Here is a 12663-nt window from a genome sequence, read left to right as displayed (position 1 = left end):
GGAAGTCTCTATCGCGGTAGATAAAGGTGAAGTTTTAGAGGAGGTTCTGATATAGAATGTTTATGTATTTAGTGTTTTTCAAAACAAAAATGAGAGAATCAAATCTTTTTACGGGTGTAAAAGTCAATCACGTCAACAATAAACCCATGTAAAACAAAATCTTAATTCTATTTTCAAGAGTGTGAAGATGGGCTTTTCGGTCCTCACTGCAGCACACCATGTGGTCATTGCTTAAATAACCAAACGTGCCATCATATTAATGGAACCTGTTTTGGAGGATGTGTTTTAGGATACAGAGGGAATAACTGCACGGAAGGTAAATGCAGCATAATGATTTATGTATAAACAAAAACAGATATTGCATTCTAGAATAAAACAGGTGGTAAATTTTACTGAAGATATTTAAACATTTTACATTTTGGTTTTGAATAAGTATAAATTGTACAAGTTTACCTTGACATTGCATTCTCGTTAAGATTAATTGATTTGTGAAACATATTAACAATTTATATATATATATATATATATATATATATATATATATATATATATATATATATATATATATATATATATATATATATATATATATATATATATCCGTGAATAATAAAAATCAACCAAAAACTACACATACAGAAAAAGTAAAATAATCCTGATACAATGTCTCTAATTTGTTTAGAGTGCCCAAGTGGATTTTATGGTCCTAACTGTAAAGGAAAATGCAACGCAACTTGTAATAGCTGTAATAGAAAGTCGGGAGTTTGTGAAAATGGTTGCAAGCCAGGATGGAAAGGCGACTTTTGTCAAAGCAGTAACATTTATGTTATTTAAAGCTTATCTACAATTTTTTTAGACATGCAAACTAATAAAAGTGGCTGATTTGTAAGATTTTCATAAACGTTTGTTCATTCATGCATTTTACAACTATCTTTACAGAATATACATAACAATTCATTACAGAATGTGATAATTATCTCTACGGAGATAATTGCAGCATTCGATGTGGGTATTGCTTCGGCAAAAAGCAATGTCATCACATAGATGGAACATGCAAGACTGGATGTATGGAAGGTTTCAAGGGTTCCAAATGTACAAAAGGTACTAACCGTCAATCTTTTTCTATGGTAATAATTATGAAACAAATGATATACTCTATATTGTTTTACTACATCCGACTTGTTAAACGTTAACTTTTGGTCTGACTGATAATTTTAATGAATTATAAGGGACTGTGAGAATAAAGTTCTTTAGGGTTATATGTTTGTTATGATTTACGAAAGTTGCTACTTAGTATTAAACAGGGTGACAAATTTGTATCGAACATATTGCCGTGAAAACCTCTCAGCTTGATCTTTTGATATGGACAATATAATCCTTATCTATTTAAGATGAAACTTCATTCAAAACATGTATATTATTAGCATGCATACTTTAAGCTACTCCAGTATATTATTTAGTTTATACTGATGCTGTAATTAAGACAAACTATTTTTTAAGCTATTTGGTCGCCTCAGGCTGAAAGAAAAAAAATCTATATAAAATTTAATGAATAGAAACGCGAATATGTACCAAACTTGATACATGTAAAATAGGTACAAACGAAAGTGTTATAAAAACATACTTTAAGAAAACACGCTTTATGTTTTACTCAATGGAAAATTACAGGTTGTCAGTTGGGAACGTTTGGAAGGAACTGCAACAAAACTTGCAGTAGCAACTGCAGAAATAGGAGTATGTGTGAAAAAGATACAGGTCACTGTATTGATGGATGTGCAGCAGGATGGAAAGGTGGTGTTTGCAACGAAAGTAAATGCGTCTTTTAAATCTTCTTATGTATCCATAATCAACTTCTTTTAAGAAAACCTTTAATGGGACATCATTGAATTGTTTAATTTTTGTGATTTTTCCATTTAAATGAATGAAAAACCATGTAGCTTTTATCCAAAAAAATAAATAAAAAATAAGATGGACGCCGGTTTTTAAATTACATACGAGGGTCAATCAAAAAATACGAAGACTTTTGTCATAGTTATGTTACTTAACGTCGTAATATTACTAAATTTGGTAGACATAATTTAACAATAGTTTCAAAGAATTTGCAAGGAAAAAAGTTAATTAATTTCTTTATTTCTAAGAATTATTTAGAATTTAATCCTACAAAAATGAGGTCACGGCGCACGGTCAAAATGTGTGTTATGTCAACAATAAACCATATAATGTTGAAAGTAATATTTCTATAAATTTGGTTTAAAACCCAATGATATTGAAACTTCAAATTTACTATAGTCATGGTATTCTATGTACCAAATAATGACGGGATATATTGTTTTGTCGAACAGATATTAGTTACTAAAGACAGATAGTCCTCTTTACAGTTGACTAAAAACATCGATGTCGCCGGACGTCACGGCGCAACGAGAAGTACAAATAAAATGGATCTAACTCAGGGAAAAGCCGATAGAAGCTGTGAAAATGTTCAATGGTGCAAAAAATAAGTCAACAATTATTTGCAAGTTTGTGTTTAACTGTAATAAATTTTGTGAGGGTGGTGGTCATTGTATTTTGAATATAAAACAGTCCGAAAGAGAGTAGAATATCTGTAAATATTTGGTCAAAAAATAAGTAACGTAAATCGACGTTCAGGGTTATCCTTACTGTAAACTAAGAAACACACGGTAAGAAAATGAAAACTTTAATGAACTTACTTATGATTCTCGAACAAATGTGTGCAAATAAGATGTTAAGTGGTTCAGTGCCATTTTAAATTGGAAGGAGAAAGGCACAAGAGACTAAGCATGATATAAAGATGGGGTATATCTATAAACTGTGCATGTTTAATCTTGACGTCATGCTTTGAACGTTACCGTGCGCCGTGGTGACAAAACATGTTGTTTTTAAAAAGGTGTAACAAAAATACCGTTTCATCAAATGGATTAAAACTTCGCATATCAATAACATAAGTGTCGGTGCAAAGATAAATCTGTTAACTATGACTTTCATGAAAAACATATGATAGACAGCCACATTGTCTTTGTATTTTTTGATTGACCCTCGTACATTGTATATAACTCTTAGTGTCCAGTTGCTAGTGAAACACAACATTATAGTCATATGGAATTATAAATGATCTTTAAAAAATCTGTGAATTTATTTTGATTAATATGGCTTCCTATGTGAGTGTATTTTTAATTTTGTAATAGATCACCTCTTTCAAATAATTATAAATTCGCATATTAACTTGAACTACTAATAGTTGATCACGTTATTTTGAATAATTGAATTTGTCATAAAGTGTTTGAATGGCCAATACCATCGTCCTCTTGAATGATCCTTTGCTTAAAACCCAAACTCAAAATAAATAGTTTTAATGTCGGCTCACATACTTTGCATGTAGAATGCGTTGAACAAATGTTTAACTAGAGTCTTCTACATCATCTTGATTCAGTGACCATTTAGTAAATTAATATCAATAGTAAGGCAGTTATTATTTAAACCAATTTCAGAACAACTTTTTGCGATATTGATATTAGTTTTCAAGGAAATATGAAGAATAATTACCAGTGTTGCAGTACACTGAAATGACGAGCAATAATCACGTACATATTTTTTTCTGTCTTTGACAGAGTGTGATAACAATATGTTTGGAGAAAACTGCGAGCAGAAATGTGGTCACTGCACTAATTCCTCCACCTGCAATCCTGTCAACGGATCCTGTTTAACTGGTTGTGATTTAGGCTTTCAAGGTCCTCTGTGTAATGATGGTAGGTACATTAATAAAAGATATAATTATAGATAATTGTAATGGTTTTGTCTTTCTTTCTTCTTTTTATCCCCCCCCCTTTTTGTCGGCAGAAAATTTCAGAAATGGGCGAATATATTTTCCTGAAATTTTCAGGGATAATAAAGAATTGTAATATCATTATTATTTTTTTCGAATTCATTTCCGGTTGTCCATTTTCTGTCCCGCGTAAAAAACCTTGTTCCCTCAAGATCTTATAATCGGCAAACACTTGAACATGCAGACTTTGTGGGATGATTGAAATATAGTTGTAGATGTTTAAACTATTTTGTTTTGTTCATCATAACTTCCGATTTTCACCGGAAGTACTTCAAAATTATTTTATCTTCAAATATAATTTTTTTTACATATAATGAATTTGATAGTATAAATCCTTAGATAGGCCACCTATGCAATGTAAAAAAAACACCCCAAAAACACGAAATCATTCTTCTTCCGGTAAGATATCTCATTTATCAGGTAACCTTTTTAAAATAAATGTTGTCCCACCAGATCTTAAAAACTAAAAGTGATGAAGACACAAAACGTTCAAGGATGATATACATTTGTAAGAAGATGTGTTTGACCGGTTTTATTTTGTCGATCGTAACTTTCGGTTCTCACTGGCAGAGTTCAATCGAATCAGGTTGTTTATGAGTTTAACTGCTATGCTTTGACAGTTTTATTTAGCTTGATAAAAATTTATAAGCGTTAGGCAAAAATAAATGCTGACTTTGATTTACGTTTAGCACTTTCCTTTGATCGTTTCCTATTCCGTGACAAAAAATTCTTGGGTCAATGAAATCCAAAAAACGATACAAATTTGAACAGGCCACTCTGTGGAATGATAGACATATGTATGTACATGTGTTTACATTATTTTGTTTTGTCCGGCGTACCTTCCGGTCGTCGCAGGAAGCACTCCAAACTTCGAGTTTTTAATTTTTTTTATTTACCATGAAGTCGAATTTTAGTAGTAAAAATACAATAAATCATCTACACATGGTTGAATAAACAATTTTTCTATTTCCGCTGATATATACACAAATATCTCATGTCTCAAAAATTGCATATGACTAAGACACAAACCTTCCTCGGATGAAAGACATTGGATGAAGATATGTGTAACGGGTTCCATTTTGTCGACCGTCACTTCCTGTCTTCAGCGGAAATCAAGCTGTATATGAGTGAAGATTTGTTCTTTGAATATTTTGTTCAGTCTGATAAACAGTAATGTATCGTAGGTAAATATACTCAGATACGTCTTCATATGTCTTTCATGACTTCTGTTTGTCCGTTTCTGGTCCCGATACAAACATGTTTTTGTATGGAGTTAGCAAAACTGAAAAAAAAACTGAACAACCAAACTTTAAGGAATGACAAAAAAGGTCTAAATATAAGTTTTCCGTGTTCTGTTTGATCAGGCGTAACTTCCGGTTGTCACAGGAAGTATTTAGAAATTGACTTCTTGTATTTTTGTTTTGTTTTACATCAAATAATTACTGGAAATCTCCTTCACAGTATATATTATATCCCTTATCTTTTTGTAAGAGAAACGCAAATTTTTATCAGATGAATACACGAGGCCAAGAAGACTTTTTTGTTGCTAAAGCAACAAGAGTCTAGTTGTTGTTGTATTTTATCTAAAACTGTATGTAAGAAACACTTAAAACTTATCAGCTGTTGTTTATTACTTTTTTGACTATCATTAACGTTGTTTACATGTAACTGAACACTTGTTCAAAAATTTGACAAAAGATCGGTATTTTACAGAGTGTAGCAACGGCACGTTTGGGTATAACTGTATGGATGATTGTAGTTCACTCTGTGTCGACGGAATTTGTGACATAAAATCCGGTTCATGTAAAAAGGTAAATTCACTGATATTTACATGTACCTTCAAAAATTAGGATTATATTCTCTAAATCAAACAACGTTTTTGGCATCTTACTTGTAAGTTTGTCAGTGATAGTAAATATACAAAAGATCAAAGAAATATAGCAGTCTGTAGTAAAATCTAAAAACAGTGGGTAAATATATACGCCTTTATTTGGTTACAGATAGAATTTCGGGCAGGTAACCGAAGTGACAACAAAAACAATGCAACATTTATTGGCATAGGTGCTGGATTCCTTGTCATCATCATCGCTGTGGTTATTTTAGTTGTCGTGAAACGGTAAATTATATTAGAACTGACTTGCATTCGCCTTTACAGAAAATCTTATTAAATTGTTGACAATATAAAGTGCAATACTGCTAAAAAAAATAACTTTGAATTACGAAAAGAAAGAATTCTTCATTTTTATTTTCTTGATCTCACTTAATTGTATTTTATCATTACCTTTTATTTTTAGTGTTTTGCATATTAAACATTTTTAAGTATTTTTAATTGGAATCTTAGAATTACCATCCTATTTGCTAAGAATTTAAATTTTATTGTTTCTCTACCCATGACAAGGTAATAAAAATCACAGATTTGAGCGACATAAATCTTTGCGATGGAGTTACAAGTAAGGTTTATTTCAAGATTGTTAAAACTAGTTTTTGTAATGACATCTTTTTTTTTCAGATCTCGGAGAAGCAAAACTAAATCTAAAAGTAAGTACATGTATCTGAATGCGAATGCAGCACGTCTCATTTTCCTAGTTTATGTGTAAGTTTATGAGGAATACGAATGCAGAATGTTTATGACATTTCACCGAAAATACGTTTCAAATTCCGTATTAAATTGTTTGTAGAAAAAACATCGGAAAAAAGCCAGTGTGGATCTGAGATGAAAATCAGTGGACAAGCAAACGGCTTAAAGATGGACAACAAAGGTGACACGGCAACTGTATATGACGGCTTTAATTCTATAATACCCACGGATTCCAATTATTCTAATATTAACATCAACACAACTCTAGATATACCTATTGAAAAACTTGAGATTGTCATTGCGGAGAAGAGAAAGAACGATAACGAGGGCTTCCGAAAAGAATATGCGGTACAGTTAAACATTTACATCCTACTTGAACAATGAAATCGAAGGACAAGCTAACATGTGCAGAATATATATATATATATATATAGATTTACTTTTTCCCTATCTCTTAACTTTTTTATCCATATAATTAGGTTTTACAAACATTTGAATTACAAGTAAAGGCCTCTTTCAGATAATACTTCGCAAATATTTGATCAAGATATACCATATGCATTTGAATCATTATCGGGAGCCGGTCATATTTTGTGTACATGTATTTAAATTGTTGGTTGTCGATAGCAATTTGATAGTGATCAAGTATGTTTGTTGTTGATGCATTTCCAGACCATTCCAAGTGGTGAACTACACTCATGTGAATTTGGAAAAAAGCCAGAAAATGTTCCTAAAAATAGATATAAAACAACTTTTCCTTGTAAGTTTTCTACTCCGAATTGTTATTTCCCATTCAAATCTTTTTTTTTTACCTCAGTATCACTATTTGTATTTAGTATATTCTGGAATAAAATATATGTGCTTAAATATTATCGACTTACTGAGTGAAAAGTAAATCATAATTATGCCATTAGTTTACAGAATACTGTGAAATCATTTTCATTCGTAGAGTTTAATGTAGTGTAATCAGGATAATTTTAATAAATATTAACCAAATGATTGTGAACATGTTTGTGGGGATGTAAATTCATGGGCAATGGTTAAAAACAAAAACCACGAACACTGGTCTCCCACGAAAAATGATGTTTCCACAGTATACGTAGTTGTTGGGTTTCCGTACATGCATATTACATTTAGACTGATAAACAAAGAATAAGCACCAGTAAATATGCTATTTTTTTTCAAGATGACCATTCTCGGGTGGTTCTTGATAATCAAAGCGTCGAACATTCGGACTTTATTAATGCTAATTATATAGAGGTAAGTCGAAAGTATATACTCTACTACTTTTTCACTTATTTTTACTTATACAATATTTAAATATGCTATGCGAATATGGGTTTATATTCAAATAAAATCCATGGTTTTTTTCTCTGTTTACTCTTTATCTTGTTCTCTAACCATTACGTAAAATGAGGATTTCAAATTAAGTTAATTTCTTTTTTTTTCAATGACCATTATGCAGTTTTTTTCATAATAGTTGTTTTGATTTATTTTAAGGATTTTTTGTCTTAAAATCTTGGCGTTATAGATTTTCTTGAATGCAATAAATTCAGCTTATTTATAGAGCTTATCTTAAAACCAGAAGTAAAGATAATAAAATAAAAGCAACTTATAAATCCATCAACCTTTATAGAATAAATGTTACATATTTTACAGGGGGCGAACCGACAAAAAGAATACATAGCTACCCAAGGTAGGTGTTTTAGGTTAACTATCTTTGGTCTCATTTTTTTTTAATAATAAAGTAAAACACATATCTTATCCTTACAAATTACATTATAGTGGTTTAGTCAGGAACGAAGTATATCAATAAATCATTAACCAGAAAATATTAATGCAAAAATAAATGTAAGCAACCGTTCTGTGTATTCTATTTTACATGTAAATAACTTAAAAAAAATATTGATCATCGAAGTGTTTTTTTATGGTTTAATTTGAAGGACCAAAGTCAAATACTCTTGGAGATTTCTGGAGAATGATTTGGCAAGAAAACGTATCTTCAGTTGTCATGGTGACAACTCTTGTTGAAGGAGAAAAGGTGTGTATAAGTGCAAGCCTAGGTGTTTGATGTATTGAACACCATTACTGTATGAGTGCTCAAAGATTTACACCAGTATCTATATGTATATATATGTAGTGCATAATTTAGCTTTCCTCATTCAGTGTTTATATTACTCTTCTTTTCACCTCCAGTTGCAGTCTGTGTTTTATCGTATTAATATCTTTTTTTTGCTTTATCATATGAGAAAAAAAATAGTTTAAAATGTTCAATACAAATTTCATCATTTTTTAATAAGGTCAAGTGCAATAAATACTGGCCGGATAAGGACAACCCTGCGCTCTACGGTCCAGTGCAGGTCACGCTTATGGAAGAGAAAGAATACGCGTGTTTCACAACTCGCCAACTTTCAGTGCTCCACAAAAAGGTAACCTTTGTTTTGTCCATAAAGAGCCATAAACCTTAATAAATATTGAATGTACATGTACAATCGTTTATTTACTTTATTGTATTAAAACTATCAAATGAATATCAGGGTTCCGATTATCTGCTTTTGATAACAATACACGTACAACTATTTTGTATTGCGAAAATTAACTGAACGTTTTTTAAAGGTAACGGAACAGCAACTATGTATATGTCACTCAGACATATTTTAATTATAAGCAATACTTTTCACATAAATTGAACATGCAAAGTTCAAAAATAAGATGGTTAGCCTAATACTTAAATTTCCCAAATCATCAAATTCTGTTTATATTTAAATCTTTGAACATAAATTTGAGATAGATAAGTCAATATATGAGGTCCAATTTTTTGAAACATATTTCATCAATGACCATCAACGTTGGTGGTTGTTTTAATCTTTTAATCATTCCTTGTGTTTCTTGTAGCTCAAATGTACACGTGTAGTTATACAATATCACTACACTGCCTGGCCGGATCACGGGGTTCCAGAACCGCTGTGCTTGTTATCATTCCATAGCCACGTCATGAATACATCAGCCAATAATAGGCAAGGTCCCACAACCGTACATTGCAGGTAATTAAATGCTACTTCTTTTTTCTTTGAGTTTTTAAAAAGCACATTTTTAGACAAGGACGGAGTGTCCTAGTTAGATAAATACAAGTCCATCTTCAATTTGACACTTCAGCAAATAAAACACATACTGAATAATAACAATCCGTGGGGTATTGCAAGGCGTATATCAAGTGTTCTCTCAAACACATTATGATGTCTCACAGCAACTACGATGTATTGCACTAAATGTACTATACACGCTCAATTATTTTGTCTTCTCAGCGCTGGTGTAGGAAGGACAGGTACTTATATAGCTTTGGATGCGCTCTTTCAAATTGGCAAGAAAACTGGCAAAGTGAATGTTGCTGAATTTGTGGCGAAAATGAGACAAAACAGAGTATCAATGGTACAAACATATGTAAGTTGCAGATTGTTAAATTCCATTATAACTGTATAAAAAAAATAATTTTGTGGTATAATTTCATATTTTTATTACTTGAATATATTGGTTATATTATACACCATGATTTGCTATTGTCATTTTTCATTACAATATCTTACCATAAAAGTTAATTCCTTTTACAGGAGCAGTATATTACGATATACCTTGCCCTGAACGAAGTTTTCAAAGCACCTATTAAATTGGACACGATAGTTGAATTTCTGAACAAAACAGAGAAAGCGAGAAAAAATACCCCGGTCAATCAAAACCCACTTCACGATGAATTTCAGGTTTGAAGTAGATACTTAACCATTACAAAAGAAACTGATATTCTCAGAAAAAGAAACATTACATTAATTTGGAAGTTATGTGGAAGATATATGATGTTATGAAAGTAGTTTAGTGAAAAATTTACAGTCAAAACCTTATGTCTTTTATTTATCTATTTACAGCTTCTGTTAAAAATTCGTCAAAAATATTCTAAAGATGATTATGATTTTGCGACGTATGATTCAGAAGATCAGCTTTCCGGAGTAATTTTACCTTGTAAGTATGATCTGTTTATATTGAATACATACAGTTTCACATTAGCTCTTCGTTTTCATCTTTCGTTTATGAAACTTTTTTTCGGGCTTTACTGAAAGCAAATTAAAATTAATATTTATGGAGGTAGATTTCTGTAATGTATTTTTGTAACATAGCAAAGTTATTGAATTTTGTTTTTGTATTTCAGTGAAGAAATACGGTCTTTATCTGTCCCCAAACAAAACAACACGAGGCAATTATATCAATGCAATAGCGGTGCCGGTAATATATCTGCATCTTTTCAATTTGAATTACAAATGAATTGGTGAAATTTTATCATTTAAAGAATTATTGCCAAGGACTTTGTTTTTCTCAACAAAAGGATTATACAAGTTTTAACTTTACTATGAACAAAAAGTTTTGGAGAGCTTTCTCTGATAAAAGAAATGTCATATTCTGACTTTAATATGTTCTTTTCCTGGACCACTGCTGTACTCTGCATAGCGTATTAGAGGAACATGAAAAATAATTTTTTTAACATAATCAATAGACATTTCGATATACATGTATTTTAAAAGATGATGTATCTTAATATAACAATCAGTAAGCATCATATCTTTGGTTTTTTTTATAACAATATGTTTGTGTAAGGATGATGTTTACGTTTTCCTAACAGTCTTCAAAAGATTTCTTTTAAATATTGAAATAAAAATTAAAAAATAACACAAAACAACACAATGCTTTACAGTTGGCAGATGATTTGTTAGAGTTTGTCATAAGGATTAAATTATTTATGTTATATCTATTTTCAGTCATTTACCAATCTTCAGCATTTCATTGTGACAAAGTATCCACTGGAAGAGAACGCTTTGGATCTCCTACGTCTGTTGATTGACCACGAGTCTGACACAGTCATCTCTATGCAACCGCTACCTGGTATCAAATCGGTATGCAATGTATTCCATCAGGCATAACTAAACATTCGTGTCACAACTAAGTTGTATAATAATATAGTCATAGAGTTTTCTCTCTTCTGTGTTTAACTACAGGTGTCAAATATAAGTCTATGGTATATTTACAATTTGCGTAATTTTGATCAAAAATATGGTATGCACTTCCAAAATGGTGGCCAAAAATAATATTTACTTAAACAAAGTATACATTGAGCAAAAAACAGATGAATAAATATAAACATACGAAAGCAAAAAGTTATTTGCATCATCAAATTCATCGTTCACATGTACCTGTGCCTTGCTATAATCATAATTATCTGAAATTTAATTAACATATTAAGGCAAAGGTTTGGTTACCTCCTGTATCCTCCTTCATGAAAATCCCGCCGTTTACAGTACATCATCGATCGGAATCTCAGACTGATGTCATAACTCACGAGATCCAAATTGTTCATGACAATGTACGTTGAATACTTTTCATTATTTAAGAAAAATGTGAAATAGTAGTAATAATAATAATAATAATAAACTAATCAAGAAATAGAGTAAGCAAAATGTATATCTTCTAATATTTGCTGACCTAGGCGGAAGTACGTACAGTAATTATTGTCGAACCTGAAGTTGAAATACAGTGTTCTGGAAGTTTTGTTGACACGTCCCAGCTTCGGAGTTTGGTATCGACGGTCCTTTATTTGGAAACAAAACAACCAATAACTATTCTGAGCAGGTAATGCAAAACAAAACAATATGGTGTCGGTACTATTCTTTTCTATAATACTATCCTCGTAAAATCAAAATGATTTTAAGAAGTTTTTTATCACTCTTTTTCTCTAATATGCAAAAAGGTAGTTTTTAAGGATTTTCCTTTCATAGTCTCTACATACAACGGTTCCCTTTTTCTTTCCTAAATGAATAAGCTCATCTTAGGTGTCTCTTCTGAATATTTGTTTCCTCTACTAGTGACGGTGCCTCTCAGTGCGGATTGTTTATCGCCGTCCATAACATCATCCAACAGATGAACATGGATGACAGAGTGGACGTATTCACCGCCGTCAGGCAGCTACAGATAAGACGACCGGAATTCTGTGCCAGATTTGTAAGATTAATTTAATGAGTAGCCCGTGCACGTTAGTTTTTAATCTTTTTTTATCTTTTTTTGTTTAAAAATATCAGAACGTGTCATTATATTATAAAGCTTTTAAATTATCGGAGTGACGTATTTACAGTATTCATAACTACTGTTTAACCAGTAATGAAAACAGGTACATTTAGATACGTGTGGATCTTTTTTATAATGGATC

General features: G+C 31.2%; 1 protein-coding gene across 2 annotated transcripts in view; it reads left to right on the top strand.

Moving 5' to 3' along the window:
* The window catches only part of LOC105331041 (receptor-type tyrosine-protein phosphatase alpha), a 59670-nt gene that overhangs the window by 45896 nt on the left and 1111 nt on the right, over positions 1-12663 (top strand). The window contains exons 7-29 of one of the 2 annotated variants that reach the window (XM_066070795.1): positions 179-316; positions 683-814; positions 964-1101; positions 1669-1809; positions 3627-3764; positions 5555-5652; positions 5842-5957; positions 6351-6379; positions 6520-6767; positions 7092-7179; positions 7606-7679; positions 8079-8115; positions 8363-8460; positions 8720-8848; positions 9315-9463; positions 9725-9860; positions 10028-10174; positions 10337-10430; positions 10618-10691; positions 11222-11356; positions 11704-11823; positions 11947-12089; positions 12323-12458. In XM_066070795.1, coding sequence (XP_065926867.1) covers positions 179-316; positions 683-814; positions 964-1101; positions 1669-1809; positions 3627-3764; positions 5555-5652; positions 5842-5957; positions 6351-6379; positions 6520-6767; positions 7092-7179; positions 7606-7679; positions 8079-8115; positions 8363-8460; positions 8720-8848; positions 9315-9463; positions 9725-9860; positions 10028-10174; positions 10337-10430; positions 10618-10691; positions 11222-11356; positions 11704-11823; positions 11947-12089; positions 12323-12458 — 2738 coding nt within the window. The remainder of the gene's footprint in view (positions 1-178; positions 317-682; positions 815-963; positions 1102-1668; positions 1810-3626; positions 3765-5554; positions 5653-5841; positions 5958-6350; positions 6380-6519; positions 6768-7091; positions 7180-7605; positions 7680-8078; positions 8116-8362; positions 8461-8719; positions 8849-9314; positions 9464-9724; positions 9861-10027; positions 10175-10336; positions 10431-10617; positions 10692-11221; positions 11357-11703; positions 11824-11946; positions 12090-12322; positions 12459-12663) is intronic. The other variant, XM_066070787.1, reaches the window with a different exon arrangement.

The sequence above is a fragment of the Magallana gigas genome, chromosome 1, assembly GCF_963853765.1.
Source record: "Magallana gigas chromosome 1, xbMagGiga1.1, whole genome shotgun sequence".
NCBI classification, from domain to species: domain Eukaryota; kingdom Metazoa; phylum Mollusca; class Bivalvia; order Ostreida; family Ostreidae; genus Magallana; species Magallana gigas.
The sequence above is the reverse complement of the archived record's forward strand: the minus strand, read 5'-3'. Positions and strand labels throughout refer to the sequence as shown.